The sequence below is a fragment of the Sinocyclocheilus grahami genome, unplaced genomic scaffold (assembly GCF_001515645.1).
Source record: "Sinocyclocheilus grahami isolate Dianchi unplaced genomic scaffold, SAMN03320097.WGS_v1.1 scaffold234.1, whole genome shotgun sequence".
Lineage (NCBI taxonomy): Eukaryota > Metazoa > Chordata > Actinopteri > Cypriniformes > Cyprinidae > Sinocyclocheilus > Sinocyclocheilus grahami.
In genome coordinates this window covers 2,580,745-2,593,299 of record NW_015505413.1, presented here as the reverse complement: position 1 = coordinate 2,593,299, position 12,555 = coordinate 2,580,745, and the positions used below count along the sequence as shown (strand labels likewise).

The 12,555-nt window shown below is 35.4% G+C and overlaps 1 protein-coding gene across 1 annotated transcript in view; it reads right to left on the bottom strand.

Annotated features, from left to right (window-relative positions):
* Window positions 1–960: 960 nt before the first annotated feature.
* The window catches only part of chp1 (calcineurin-like EF-hand protein 1), a 14,632-nt gene continuing 3,037 nt past the window's right edge, over window positions 961–12,555 (bottom strand). Inside the window, exons 2-7 of the mRNA XM_016288825.1 lie at window positions 11,842–11,914; window positions 8,755–8,835; window positions 7,158–7,285; window positions 3,651–3,712; window positions 2,269–2,391; window positions 961–1,491 (exon numbers count right to left, since the gene is read on the bottom strand). Of these exons, the coding sequence (XP_016144311.1) occupies window positions 1,438–1,491; window positions 2,269–2,391; window positions 3,651–3,712; window positions 7,158–7,285; window positions 8,755–8,835; window positions 11,842–11,914 (521 nt within the window). The 3' untranslated portion in view covers window positions 961–1,437. The remainder of the gene's footprint in view (window positions 1,492–2,268; window positions 2,392–3,650; window positions 3,713–7,157; window positions 7,286–8,754; window positions 8,836–11,841; window positions 11,915–12,555) is intronic.

The window sequence follows — 12,555 nt, the reverse complement described above, 5'->3', positions numbered from 1 at the left end:
TTTACAATTCTGAGAAAAGAAGTCAGAATTGTGAGATATAAACTTGCAACTGCGAGAAAAATTTCTGAATTGCGAGTTTCTCTCACAATTCTGAATTTATGGCCCGGTTTCACAGACAGGGCGTAGACTAAGCCAGGATTAGGCCATAGTTCAATTAGGACATTTAAGTAATTTTTATGGACACACTTAGAAAAAAACATTACTGGTGTGCATCTTGAGATAAAACAAAGGCACTGATATATTTTAAGATCAGTCAGTGCAAGTTTCTTTCAGTTGAAACAGCTCAGACTTACATTTTAGTCTAGGATTAGGCTTAAGCCTTGTCTGTGAAACCGGGGGTATATCTAGCAATTATGAGTTGGTACCTCACAATTCTGAAAAAAAAAAAAAAAAAAAAAGTCTGAATTGTGAGATAAAAAGTTGCATTTACCTTTATGGGCTTCCATAGTTCTATATGTTTGTTTACGAGTCATGCAGCACATTATATTCTGGTCCCTCTATGTCTTGAGTCCATCTTTCAAATGTAAGGTCTAACAGATTTTTTTCAACTGTTATCGTCTGCCAGGCAAACTATTTTAAGATAGATGAGATTAACAGCGCACAATTTTATTTCCGCAAACTTTGGTGTGCATCACATCTCGCACTGTTTAATACTCAGGGTTAGCATTTCGGGTAATGTTGTCATCATCATGTCAAATTTGGATGCTTAAACAGATCTTAGTTTCGTTTGGTACCGCAGTGACACAGAAAATGACATGCTTCACCTTTAAAAAGACTTAACTATGCATATGTAATTTAAAAATGAAATGGGAGTGTAGAATGACTAATTATAAATACTCAAATGAACTGCTTCTCTTCTGTTTATCAGGCATTTAAAGAGAAAACCCCACTCAAATTCAGTGAAAAATACATTTTTCAGAGTTAAAAGAGGCATTCAGCAATTTCACTCCCTCTTATGTGCTGATGACTTAAGATCATTATAAATTACGAGAATGAAAAAACCCTTTTCCACCCTTACATTGAGGTATTTTTGTGGAGCGAAATATCATTTTTATGGGTGAGAAGGAAAGTTTCTCGGAAGATTTGGCCTTTAAGTTGGTGACGAAATGGGCATGACAACAAGCATCCACCAGTATCAATATCAGTGACAGCTTCGCCATTTGGAAAGTTTTAATCAGCTGCTTTCACAGCCGGAATAAATAGAATTTTACAAGATAAAAGCCGCTGTGACTTTTGAGAATAGCGAAGGCACTGGATCTGGCCTTCTAGTGCAACAGCAACTCAAGAGTGATAGATGATTGAAACAAACGCAACATGATGAGAACGTGATCATGTTTAAAAAGGATAAATCAGCCCACAGAGAGAAGAATCAGGGGGCGTGTCTTATTTCTATTGACACTGATGGTCTCCAATCAGAGTTCAGAACACATTTGGTTTTCAGTGAAGGAAGCGGATGCTCATCTTCTGTTCGACATCCACTTTTTCCAATACCTGAGGAACGAAAAAGGGTGTTTGAAAATAAACAAATCACCCAAAAACTTTTAATCACTTTCATATCATTGTTGCTTTCCTGAGGCAAAAGGGAACAATTTAGCATTCCATCACTTGCACACCAATGGATCTTCTGCAGTGAATGGGTGCCGTCAGAATGAAAGTCCACACAGCTCATAAAAACATCACAAGTATCCACAAGTAATCCACACCACTCCAGCCTATCAATTAATGTCAAAAAATGATCAAATCCATCATCAAGACGGTTCTTAACTTCCGTTGCTTCCAGTTGAAAATGAATCCTCAATCCATAATATTGCATTCTAATCTCGTCTGGATCAGGAGAGAAATATGTTCAGATCAAGCACCACATATTTTGGTGGATTTTGATATGAGAGTACAACAGGCAATGAACTTTTTCACTGGAGGAAGTGCTATTAATAAATTATGGACTTTAAAAGCACCTTTACAATGGATTTGTTTCTCACAAACGTGTGGCTTCACACTTCACAAGATGTTAATTGATGGACTGGAGTGGTGTGGATTACTTGTGGATTATTTAGATGTTTTTATCAGCTGTTTGGACTCTCATTCTGACGGCACCCATTCACTGTCGAGGATTTACTGGTGAGGAAATGATGTAATGCTAAATTTCTCCAGTTCAGTTCCGATGAAATAATGAACTCATGTTCATCTTGGAGGAGTCAACTTTCAGCTAATTTTTGTGTGGACTATTTCCTGAAGTAGAACACACCTACTTGCTTTTCCTGGCATTACCTTGGTGAACTCACTGAAGGAGATACACATGTCTCCATTAGTGTCAGCTTCCTGGATGGTTCTGTCTGCAATGCTTCCAAGTTGCTCATCAGAAATATTCACACCCACCATCATTCTCAAAACCTGGAAAACACCAAGTTTGAGTGTCGGTTTTAATTTTTTACATTATTATCTGGTGCCATCAAGTGGCTCAACAGCAGACTGCAATTCCCTATCCACACACTTTTCCAAATGACTTATTTCACAACACTCCTGAGGTTCAAAAAGACCATCTACTGAAACAAACCTGCAAAAAAGGTTCATACTGGATTTTATAATGTTAGAATTCTAAATAATTATTCAGTGTTGACCCACCCAGTAATAGTAAAGTAATACAAGTATGCTAGAGACAATTAATTATGTTTTATCAGTCACACTGCATATCCTTCCTTATAAGTGGCTTAAGTTTATTTTTAACAATATCTCTTTATCAATTATCATTTTATACTCATCTTAACTTTATTTCAGTGTGGTTTGATTTGTGAATCTATCAAAAAATGTATAGAAGCTTTATAAAGAGGCTTTTCCCCCCCAAGATGGGACAGTTAAAAACTATTGGGAACAACAAACCTGTTTAAGTGGAGCAAAGTGCTGTTTATTATTTTATATGTGAAGAGTGGAATAAAGTCAGCAAAAACTAAGCAACAAAAAGAAATCCAACTATGAATGAATAAAAAATACATAGTATAAATTTAAGGGGTAAAAAAAATAAATTAAAAAAAAATTAAAAAAAAGGGGATTTGATAAAATAAATATTCCCTAACAGAAATTAATAGAAGGATAAGCATTCCCATGGGCTTGTGGAAAGATTACACATTGCAATGATAATTCAGAAATATTTTGTAGCTACATTAACATATGTTCATTGATTACACAACAGTATAAACAAGTTTTATACATTTTGCATTTGTAAAATGTAAAAAAAAATATATATACACAAACCTTTCATAGGTTTGTATTATTAAAAAATCTAGTAATATGTACAAGCATAGAAATTCAGGTTAAAATATAACAGTATCAAAGAAAAAAAAACAAGCATTTCCATGTTTGACAGGAAAGTAAAAAATAATATATCCCTGAAATACCATGGGTTAATTCTATTTCCAATGTTTGACAGGAAAGTACAAATAATGTGTCTCTGTCTGAGTCTGAAGTCCCCTAAACCTGATCTTCTGGGTTTCCCAGTCTAACAGAGCGTCTTCTGTGAATATGAATAGCTATGAATCAGCTAGGGCAGGCGAGTCAGTGCCTCGTTGTTCAGACGATACAGAATGTTCTTTTGTCTCCCGTGTCAGAGACGGGTGTAGCGGTTTTCTGTTGGACATTAAGCACGATTCTCTTACCTGTAGCAGTTCGTCTCTAGAGATCTTGTCGTCTCGGTCAAGGTCGTATAACTGAAAAGCGACTGCGAAAAATAAGAGGAAAAACAAAATATTATTAAAAGCTTTAAGTCGCAACACTTTGTGCTAGACGAACACACTGTATGGCCTTGTTACAGAGAACAGGTTTCCTGAGCAGAGATTAAGAGCAGATAAAGCATGTTTTACAGGATCATTAAAAAGAGCAAGTTTAAGACCAGGCTCAGTTCAAGCCCTTTGTTTCCCTTTGGGAAATTACATTTTGCCTGCTTTTAAATGCTTAGATAATACTCAAGTAAAATGATATGACAGACTGCTCCATTCTTGAAAGCTTTTAAAGTGCTTTTGAAAATGACCTTTCATGCAGTGTGTAACTCTGAGCTCTAAGTGAATGAAAACATCCTGCAAAGTTTTAAATCTGAAAGTGCACCGTGTATAAAGTTATTATCTCTCAAAAGAAAGAGTCGACTCTGAATCATTGAAACGAGTCGTTTTTCAAACGAATCCCAAGCCGTTTCATGTTGAATTCAACATGTAACATTAGCATATTGCCCGCCCACTTGTTGGTCTTTTCAGGTTGGTCTGAATAAAAATGCAAATTCATTCTTTGCCACTAGGTGCCGCTTGTTTCCCCGGTAACGCTGTACACAAAGCAGCACTGCGCTCACAAACGCTGCTTTATCAGGCATTACAGGCAAGATGAAATGAAAATGAGACCAATCGGACCAATCACTGCAGATTAGCGTCACGTAAAGGAGGAGTTTGGAAAAATGAATCGTTGAGCGAATCGTTTGGGAGTTGTTGAGCAAGTAAGGTAAAAATAAATGCATATTATAAGACGATGAAAGTGTTTTTTGACCTTGCATGCATGTCAACCTGTTGGGGACTCCCAAAACCAAAATATGAACCTTTCATAACACATAATAGGGGCACTTTAATGCATCTTTTATTTTGGCCATTACGTTTTTAAATGGCATTAAATGAGTTTCATTATCATTCATCGTCTTGAGACTTTTCAAACTTAAAGGGTTAGTTCACCCAAAAAGGAAAATTCTGTCATTAATTATGATTAATTATAATTATTTCATATTTTTGATGAAATCTGAGGGCTCTCTGACCCTCCCATAGACAGCAAGGTAACTACCACGTTCAAGGTCCAGAAAAGTACCAAGATGATCGACAAAGTAGTCCGTGTGACATCAGTGGTTCAACTGGAAAGTTACGAAGCTATGAGAATACTTTTTTGCACAACGAAAACAAAAATAATGACTTTATTCCACATTTTTGTCTCTACTGCATCACTTGTGGACGCGCATTCACGACAGTATCATGATGCCGGATCTGGGTCAGCACCGGCACCGCTTTGTCGATCATCTTGGTATTTTTCTGGACCTTGAACGTGGTAGTTACCTTGCTGTCTATGGGAGGGTCAGAGAGCCCTCAGATTTCATCAAAAATATCTTAAATTGTGTTCCGAAGATGAACGAAGATCTTACGGGATTCGAACAACACGAGGGTGAGTAATTAATGACAGCATTTTAATTTTGGGGTGAACTAACCCTTTAACAGTTTAAAATGGTATTTAAAAACTTAACATTTAAAAATGTTTATGAGGTCCCTGTGAACATTTCTACTATGTTTTTCTATTAGAATACGTTTTAAAATGTAATTCATTCCTGTAACGCAAAGCTGAATTTTCAGCATCATTACTTCAGTCTTCAGCGTCACATGATCCTTCAGAAACCATTCTAATATGCTACTGCGCTGCTCAAGAAACATTTCTTATAAATATTAATGTTGACAACAGTTGTGCTGCTCAATATTTTTGTGGACACAAACCAAAACTTGGCATTAATATGAGAGGTGTTTGAGCTGAACTCACAGAAGAGTTTGTTGGTCCTGCTGTTGAGCGGCTCGCCAGAAGTCGGGTCTTTGTTTTTCTCGTTATCCTCCACAGGACGGAAGTGAGCCAGAGTCCTCATGAAGCCCCGAAAGTTCACCTGATCCTCACTGAAATACATGACAGAGAGAGACACACACACACACACACACACACACACACACACACACACTTTAAAACTGATGTTGTGTTTACGAAGATCCACACTAGTGGTTGACTGATATGGTTTTAATCTCTGCAGGGCCAGACGTTGCCCCAGACAAGCTCCCTGATGCCTAAACATGGAAACTGCTGTCCTACTTCAGACTCATGCTTCACAATGTTTTTCACTGACATGCCCACAAAGTGGTTTCTTCATATTTTAAGGAATTTGAGCCCACAGGAATACTCAAACCAAGAAGAAATCAACAACCCATGTGACACCACCCACATGCTGTGTGTTTTGAGACAGTAATGATAGAGTTTGCAGAAGTTACAGAACATGATTTCATACAGTAACATTATTACAGCCAAATAATTCACACAAGAAAATAAATGCATATTATAAGACGATGAAAGTGTTTTTTGACCTTGCATGCATGTCAACCTGTTGGGGACTCCCAAAACCAAAATATGAACCTTTCATAACACATAATAGGGGCACTTTAATGCATCTTTTATTTTGGCCATTACGTTTTTAAATGGCATTAAATGAGTTTCATTATCATTCATCGTCTTGAGACTTTTCAAACTTAAAGGGTTAGTTCACCCAAAAAGGAAAATTCTGTCATTAATTATGATTAATTATAATTATTTCATATTTTTGATGAAATCTGAGGGCTCTCTGACCCTCCCATAGACAGCAAGGTAACTACCACGTTCAAGGTCCAGAAAAGTACCAAGATGATCGACAAAGTAGTCCGTGTGACATCAGTGGTTCAACTGGAAAGTTACGAAGCTATGAGAATACTTTTTTGCACAACGAAAACAAAAATAATGACTTTATTCCACATTTTTGTCTCTACTGCATCACTTGTGGACGCGCATTCACGACAGTATCATGATGCCGGATCTGGGTCAGCACCGGCACCGCTTTGTCGATCATCTTGGTATTTTTCTGGACCTTGAACGTGGTAGTTACCTTGCTGTCTATGGGAGGGTCAGAGAGCCCTCAGATTTCATCAAAAATATCTTAAATTGTGTTCCGAAGATGAACGAAGATCTTACGGGATTCGAACAACACGAGGGTGAGTAATTAATGACAGCATTTTAATTTTTGGGTGAACTAACCCTTTAACAGTTTAAAATGGTATTTAAAAACTTAACATTTAAAAATGTTTATGAGGTCCCTGTGAACATTTCTACTATGTTTTTCTATTAGAATACGTTTTAAAATGTAATTCATTCCTGTAACGCAAAGCTGAATTTTCAGCATCATTACTTCAGTCTTCAGCGTCACATGATCCTTCAGAAACCATTCTAATATGCTACTGCGCTGCTCAAGAAACATTTCTTATAAATATTAATGTTGACAACAGTTGTGCTGCTCAATATTTTTGTGGACACAAACCAAAACTTGGCATTAATATGAGAGGTGTTTGAGCTGAACTCACAGAAGAGTTTGTTGGTCCTGCTGTTGAGCGGCTCGCCAGAAGTCGGGTCTTTGTTTTTCTCGTTATCCTCCACAGGACGGAAGTGAGCCAGAGTCCTCATGAAGCCCCGAAAGTTCACCTGATCCTCACTGAAATACATGACAGAGAGAGACACACACACACACACACACACACACACACACACACACACAGAGACTTTAAAACTGATGTTGTGTTTACGAAGATCCACACTAGTGGTTGACTGATATGGTTTTAATCTCTGCAGGGCCAGACGTTGCCCCAGACAAGCTCCCTGATGCCTAAACATGGAAACTGCTGTCCTACTTCAGACTCATGCTTCACAATGTTTTTCACTGACATGCCCACAAAGTGGTTTCTTCATATTTTAAGGAATTTGAGCCCACAGGAATACTCAAACCAAGAAGAAATCAACAACCCATGTGACACCACCCACATGCTGTGTGTTTTGAGACAGTAATGATAGAGTTTGCAGAAGTTACAGAACATGATTTCATACAGTAACATTATTACAGCCAAATAATTCACACAAGCACTGATATGGAAACTACATTCTCTGAGAAATTGAGACAAATGTATGAAACCGATCAAGAATTTGCCCTCAAAAGAAAAAAGAAAAACTGAAATAGTTTTTCAGAGGGAAAATTAAACCTATGTTTTAAAACCATAATGTATTGTGACATTATTTTCATAACTTTGAACCGCATTTCCCCCAATTTAAAATTTTGTTTTGAAAAAAATTACACTACTGTGTTCAAAAGTTTGAGGTCAGTACATTTTGTTATTGAAAGAAATTGATACTTTTATTCTGCTAGGAATCATTAAATTGATCAAAAGTGACTGTAAAAAGACATTTTTAATGTTACAAAAAAATTATATTTCACATAAATGCTGTTCTTTTGAACTTTCTATTCATCAGAAACTCAGAAAAGAATGTATCACATTTTCTAAATAAATCAATAAATAAGCGGCACAACAATATTGATATTAATACGATTTTTTCCTTTAGCAGCATATTAGCATATTAGAATGATTTCTGAAGTATCTTGTGACACTGAAGACTGGAGTAATGATGCTGAAAATTCAGCTTTGTCATCACATGAAGTTGTAATATTTCACAATATTACTGTATATACATTTTAAAAATGCAGTCATGGTTCTTCTTTCTTAAAACATACAAAACAAATCTTATCAAACCTTTGAACAGTAGTGTGTAAATATATATTCATAATTAAAACTTATTTGTCATGAAAACAATGTCATAATGCAGGAAAAAAGAAGTTAAAATAAGATTAATTTTATTAATCCAGAAATTATTTTCTTATTATTTTTATTAAATTTTTTTGCTTTTGGCGTGAAATACAGACACATTTCTCCTTTTCTTATTACCCATTTTGTCTTTTCTTTTCCATTTACTTATATTTAATTGTTTTCTTTCATTTGTGCACTTTATAATGCACTATGTTCGTTGTACAAGCAGAAAAAAGCATTCAATCAAATCAGTGTGTATGCAGTGTACTATACTGGTGCAATAAAAGATCTATCTGACGTTGCATATGTCTTATGACATGTTCCTCACCCCTCTGGGAAGAAGGCATTAATTATCCGATCGCCAAGAGGATTTATGGCCAACTCGGGAATCCTCTGGAAGTCTTCTCGGCTGAGGAGGAGAAAAAGAGAGGTAGGGAGGGGTTACTATGCATTTCGGATAAATTTCAGGTTCTGCACACAGATGCGCCTACACAAACAAGCCGGGTGCATATAGTAATGTAAGAGACCATCCTTATTTAACAATACAATGATTATTCTTATAAAACCGCCCTTCTCGAATGAAAAGCAGTTGTCCCTAGTGAAAAGTGAATCTGCTGAAACACCTGACATGGTTTGATTGTTTTCAGGCTTTTTACTTTGAGCCAGCAAGAGTTTTTCAGCTTGCGCACGTCTCTCTGTGCTCTTGGGTTGACATTGGATCATGTAACGTGTAATAAAGCAGGAAAGCCCATCCCTAATTCTGTGAAAATGGGACTTGTTAAAAGAATACTTTGATGTCTACCAGCCTTCATATGGCTGATATGAGTAATAATGAATACTGTGTAATAATTACAGTGCTCAATTAGAACTGTAATCCCATTACAATAATGAAAAAGCAGTTTCATAATGGTTTATTTCTGGGAGTAACCTTCTCGTGCATAAGGAAAGTCATGAAGTGACTATTTATTGTTCAAACAAGAGCCTGCGTCTCTAATCTCAGCCTGACGGATGTTTGGGGTGACAACAAGTACAGCAGGTCATCAACACTGTTGGATTTTTTTTTTTATATGAACCATATCGCTGAGGATGTTTGTTGAACTAACCATCATCTCAGCTGGTTTCAAACCACAGAGGATGTTGCAATTAAAAACAAACAATTACAACAAGAACACAACTTGTGACTTCAGCATATTTGGTAAACAGAATGAGTTTAGTTTCATAAGACACGTCACAGATATGCTTTACAAAAGAGTTAGTTCTCAAGTAAAAAGTTGGGATAATTATACACTTCCATACAAAAGTTTGGGGTTTTTGAAAGAAGTCTCACCAAAGCTACATTTGATCAAAAATACTGTAAAAATTGTATTAATGTGAAATATTATTACAATTTTAAAATGCTGTTATCTATTTGAATATATTGTAAAATGTAATATATTTCTGTAATGAAAAGCTGAATTACTCCAGTCTTCAGTGTCACACGATCCTTCAGAAATCATTCTAATATGTTGATTTTCTGCTCAACAGACATTTCTTTTCTTATCATTCATCTTGAAAGCAGTTGTGCAGCTATTTTTATGGAAATATATTTCTTCAAGGTTCTTTGATGCATAGAAAGTATAAAAAAGAACAGCATTTTTTTTAAACAGAAAACCTTTGAAACATTATACATGTGTTTCTGTAACTTAAAAAAAAAAATCAATTTAATAGACCCTTGCTGAATAAAATTAATTATTTCTTACAAAAACAAAAATCCTGGTCACAGTTTTGGGGGGAAAAAGTTGCTAGTTTCACCAATTTTGTAGTGCATACAGTTCTTTTCACAAAATAAAAAGAACTTTTGGCTATATTTTGTTTTAATCCTTCAAAACACACCATAGTTTATTCAATCTATGATGACTAGTGGTCGACCGATATATCGCCAAGGCCGATATATCGGCCAATATTTGGCATTTTTCCAAATATCGGCATCTGCCGATAAGTTTGTCTGTTTGGCCAATGCGTTCGAGGCGGGACTTTTATTTTGATGGCGCTGAGAACGGCAGCGCCTGAGCACACAGTGCTCACATTCTCCCTCTTGTTTGCCGTCGTCCTTCAGTTCTGTCTAAATACGGATAGAAGTCTGTCTAATAATCCGATAGAACTGTTAAACAAAGGACATTAAATGTATACAAAAAGTATTATAACGATTGCTTTTATATTATTATTAATAGAAAGTCAAACATTATAATACTTTCTTGTTTGCCGTCAGCATTTAACAAATACGCATTTACATCATTTAAACAAATCTTTGAATGGCTAATGAAAATTTAATTTCACAAACTTTGCAAACTTAGTTGAATCTAGTTGAGATCTTGTGAAGTGTGCATTTGTATCCTGCATGATCGCGTGTTCTCTGCGTGACTTTCGGTACGTGCAAATTGAATGCTTTAAACATATTCATGTCATTTTTACTGTGCTGTATGTAAAATGAGTGTTACCTTGGCTTTATTTGAAAAAATATGATTCCCAGTGCACACAAACTTCCCAGAATACTGAGTGCTCTGTTGGTAACGGTTTACTTCCTTTTTAATTATATTTTTATTAAATATTTATTTATTTGTGGAAAATACATTGTCATCTAAAGTGTTTATTTTACAAATGTATTTTTTAATCCATTTTCAAATGATTTCAAATTTCTTAAATATTTTAATTAAAATAAATACAATTATATCGGCTTTATATCGGCCACCCTGCTTTCCAAGATATCGGCTGTCAAAAAAAAACAATATCGGTCGACCACTAATGATGACACATTAAACTTTAATTAGAAATGGTACCAAATCCATTTCGAACATAAAATGCACAACACTAAAACATATTGCAATACTTGTGGACAATGTGTGTGATACATGTGCTATAAATGCATTATTAATACTGCATTTATCACCAGGTTTTAACCATCACAACTGTGCTACTGCTTTCTCATCTTCTTTATAACAACCTTTCAACTATTATAAATCGCAGGTCACTTATGAGGACACACAGAGGACATTATGCAAACAACTTTGGCACAAGGAAATACACGCTTCATAACTGTCCTTGAGCTCCCTCTTTTACAAGGAATATTTACAATTAAAGTCGTATTTTTAGCAGTGCAATTGAAAAAATGTTTTCCTTGCAGTCAAAACTCAAACACTGATCTAGCCATTCCTTAACATATTAACTTACAGAGCCTGAGGCTGGTGGGAATGTTTACCAGAGAGCCGGAATACGCTCAAACTGAGACGATCAAAGGATGTTCATTAAAAGCAAGCATGCAGACGTAACCGAGCCGCTTGTGTAATACCTGCTTCCTCATGGGTCAAAGGTGTTGCAACAACACACTGTTAAAGTTCATTATTACTCAACTCATGTCATTCAGTGCCGTATGTCGTACCTGAGCGCTCCATTTTCTCCTTTATCGAGACTGTGAAAGCGGCTGTAGAGGCGAGTGATCTGACTGTGGGAGACTGGAACACACAAACACAACAAGGTCTGGTTAAGGACAGTGCACATTCAAGTCCCAGATGTGATCATCAGATGGACAGTGCTGGTTAAAGCTTATCTGAATGACCTAACACACTAGAGATTTCTCAAACTAGACAAGAGATAGTGAACGTCTTGTATCACGGAAGAATTATTAGCACCTTGAGATCAGTGTAGACAGGATTTATGAAACCATTTAGACACTTAAATGTTGAAACAAGCTGATCTTGATACTTAAAATGTCAAAAAAAATAAATAAATAAAAAATTTTAAAAAGAGAATGACAAAATGTCCAGCATCCTGCTTTAAGTCAATAAAGATTTTTTTTTAATTATTAAATAAATTTGTACTTTGCATAGGCTATATATTCTATAAAACTAAATAAACAAATGTGTACTTTGCATATATCTTTTAATTATATAAATAAATGTGTACTTTGGATTTAAGCAAGCAAGTAAATAATAAAATACAGAACTAACCAAATAAAATAAAGAACTAACTAATTAATTAAAATATGTCTAATGTCCTGGAAGTAAATAAATAGGCCTATATATATATATATATATATATATATATATATATTTTTTTTTTTTTTTTTTTTATTTATATATAAAAAATTTTTTTT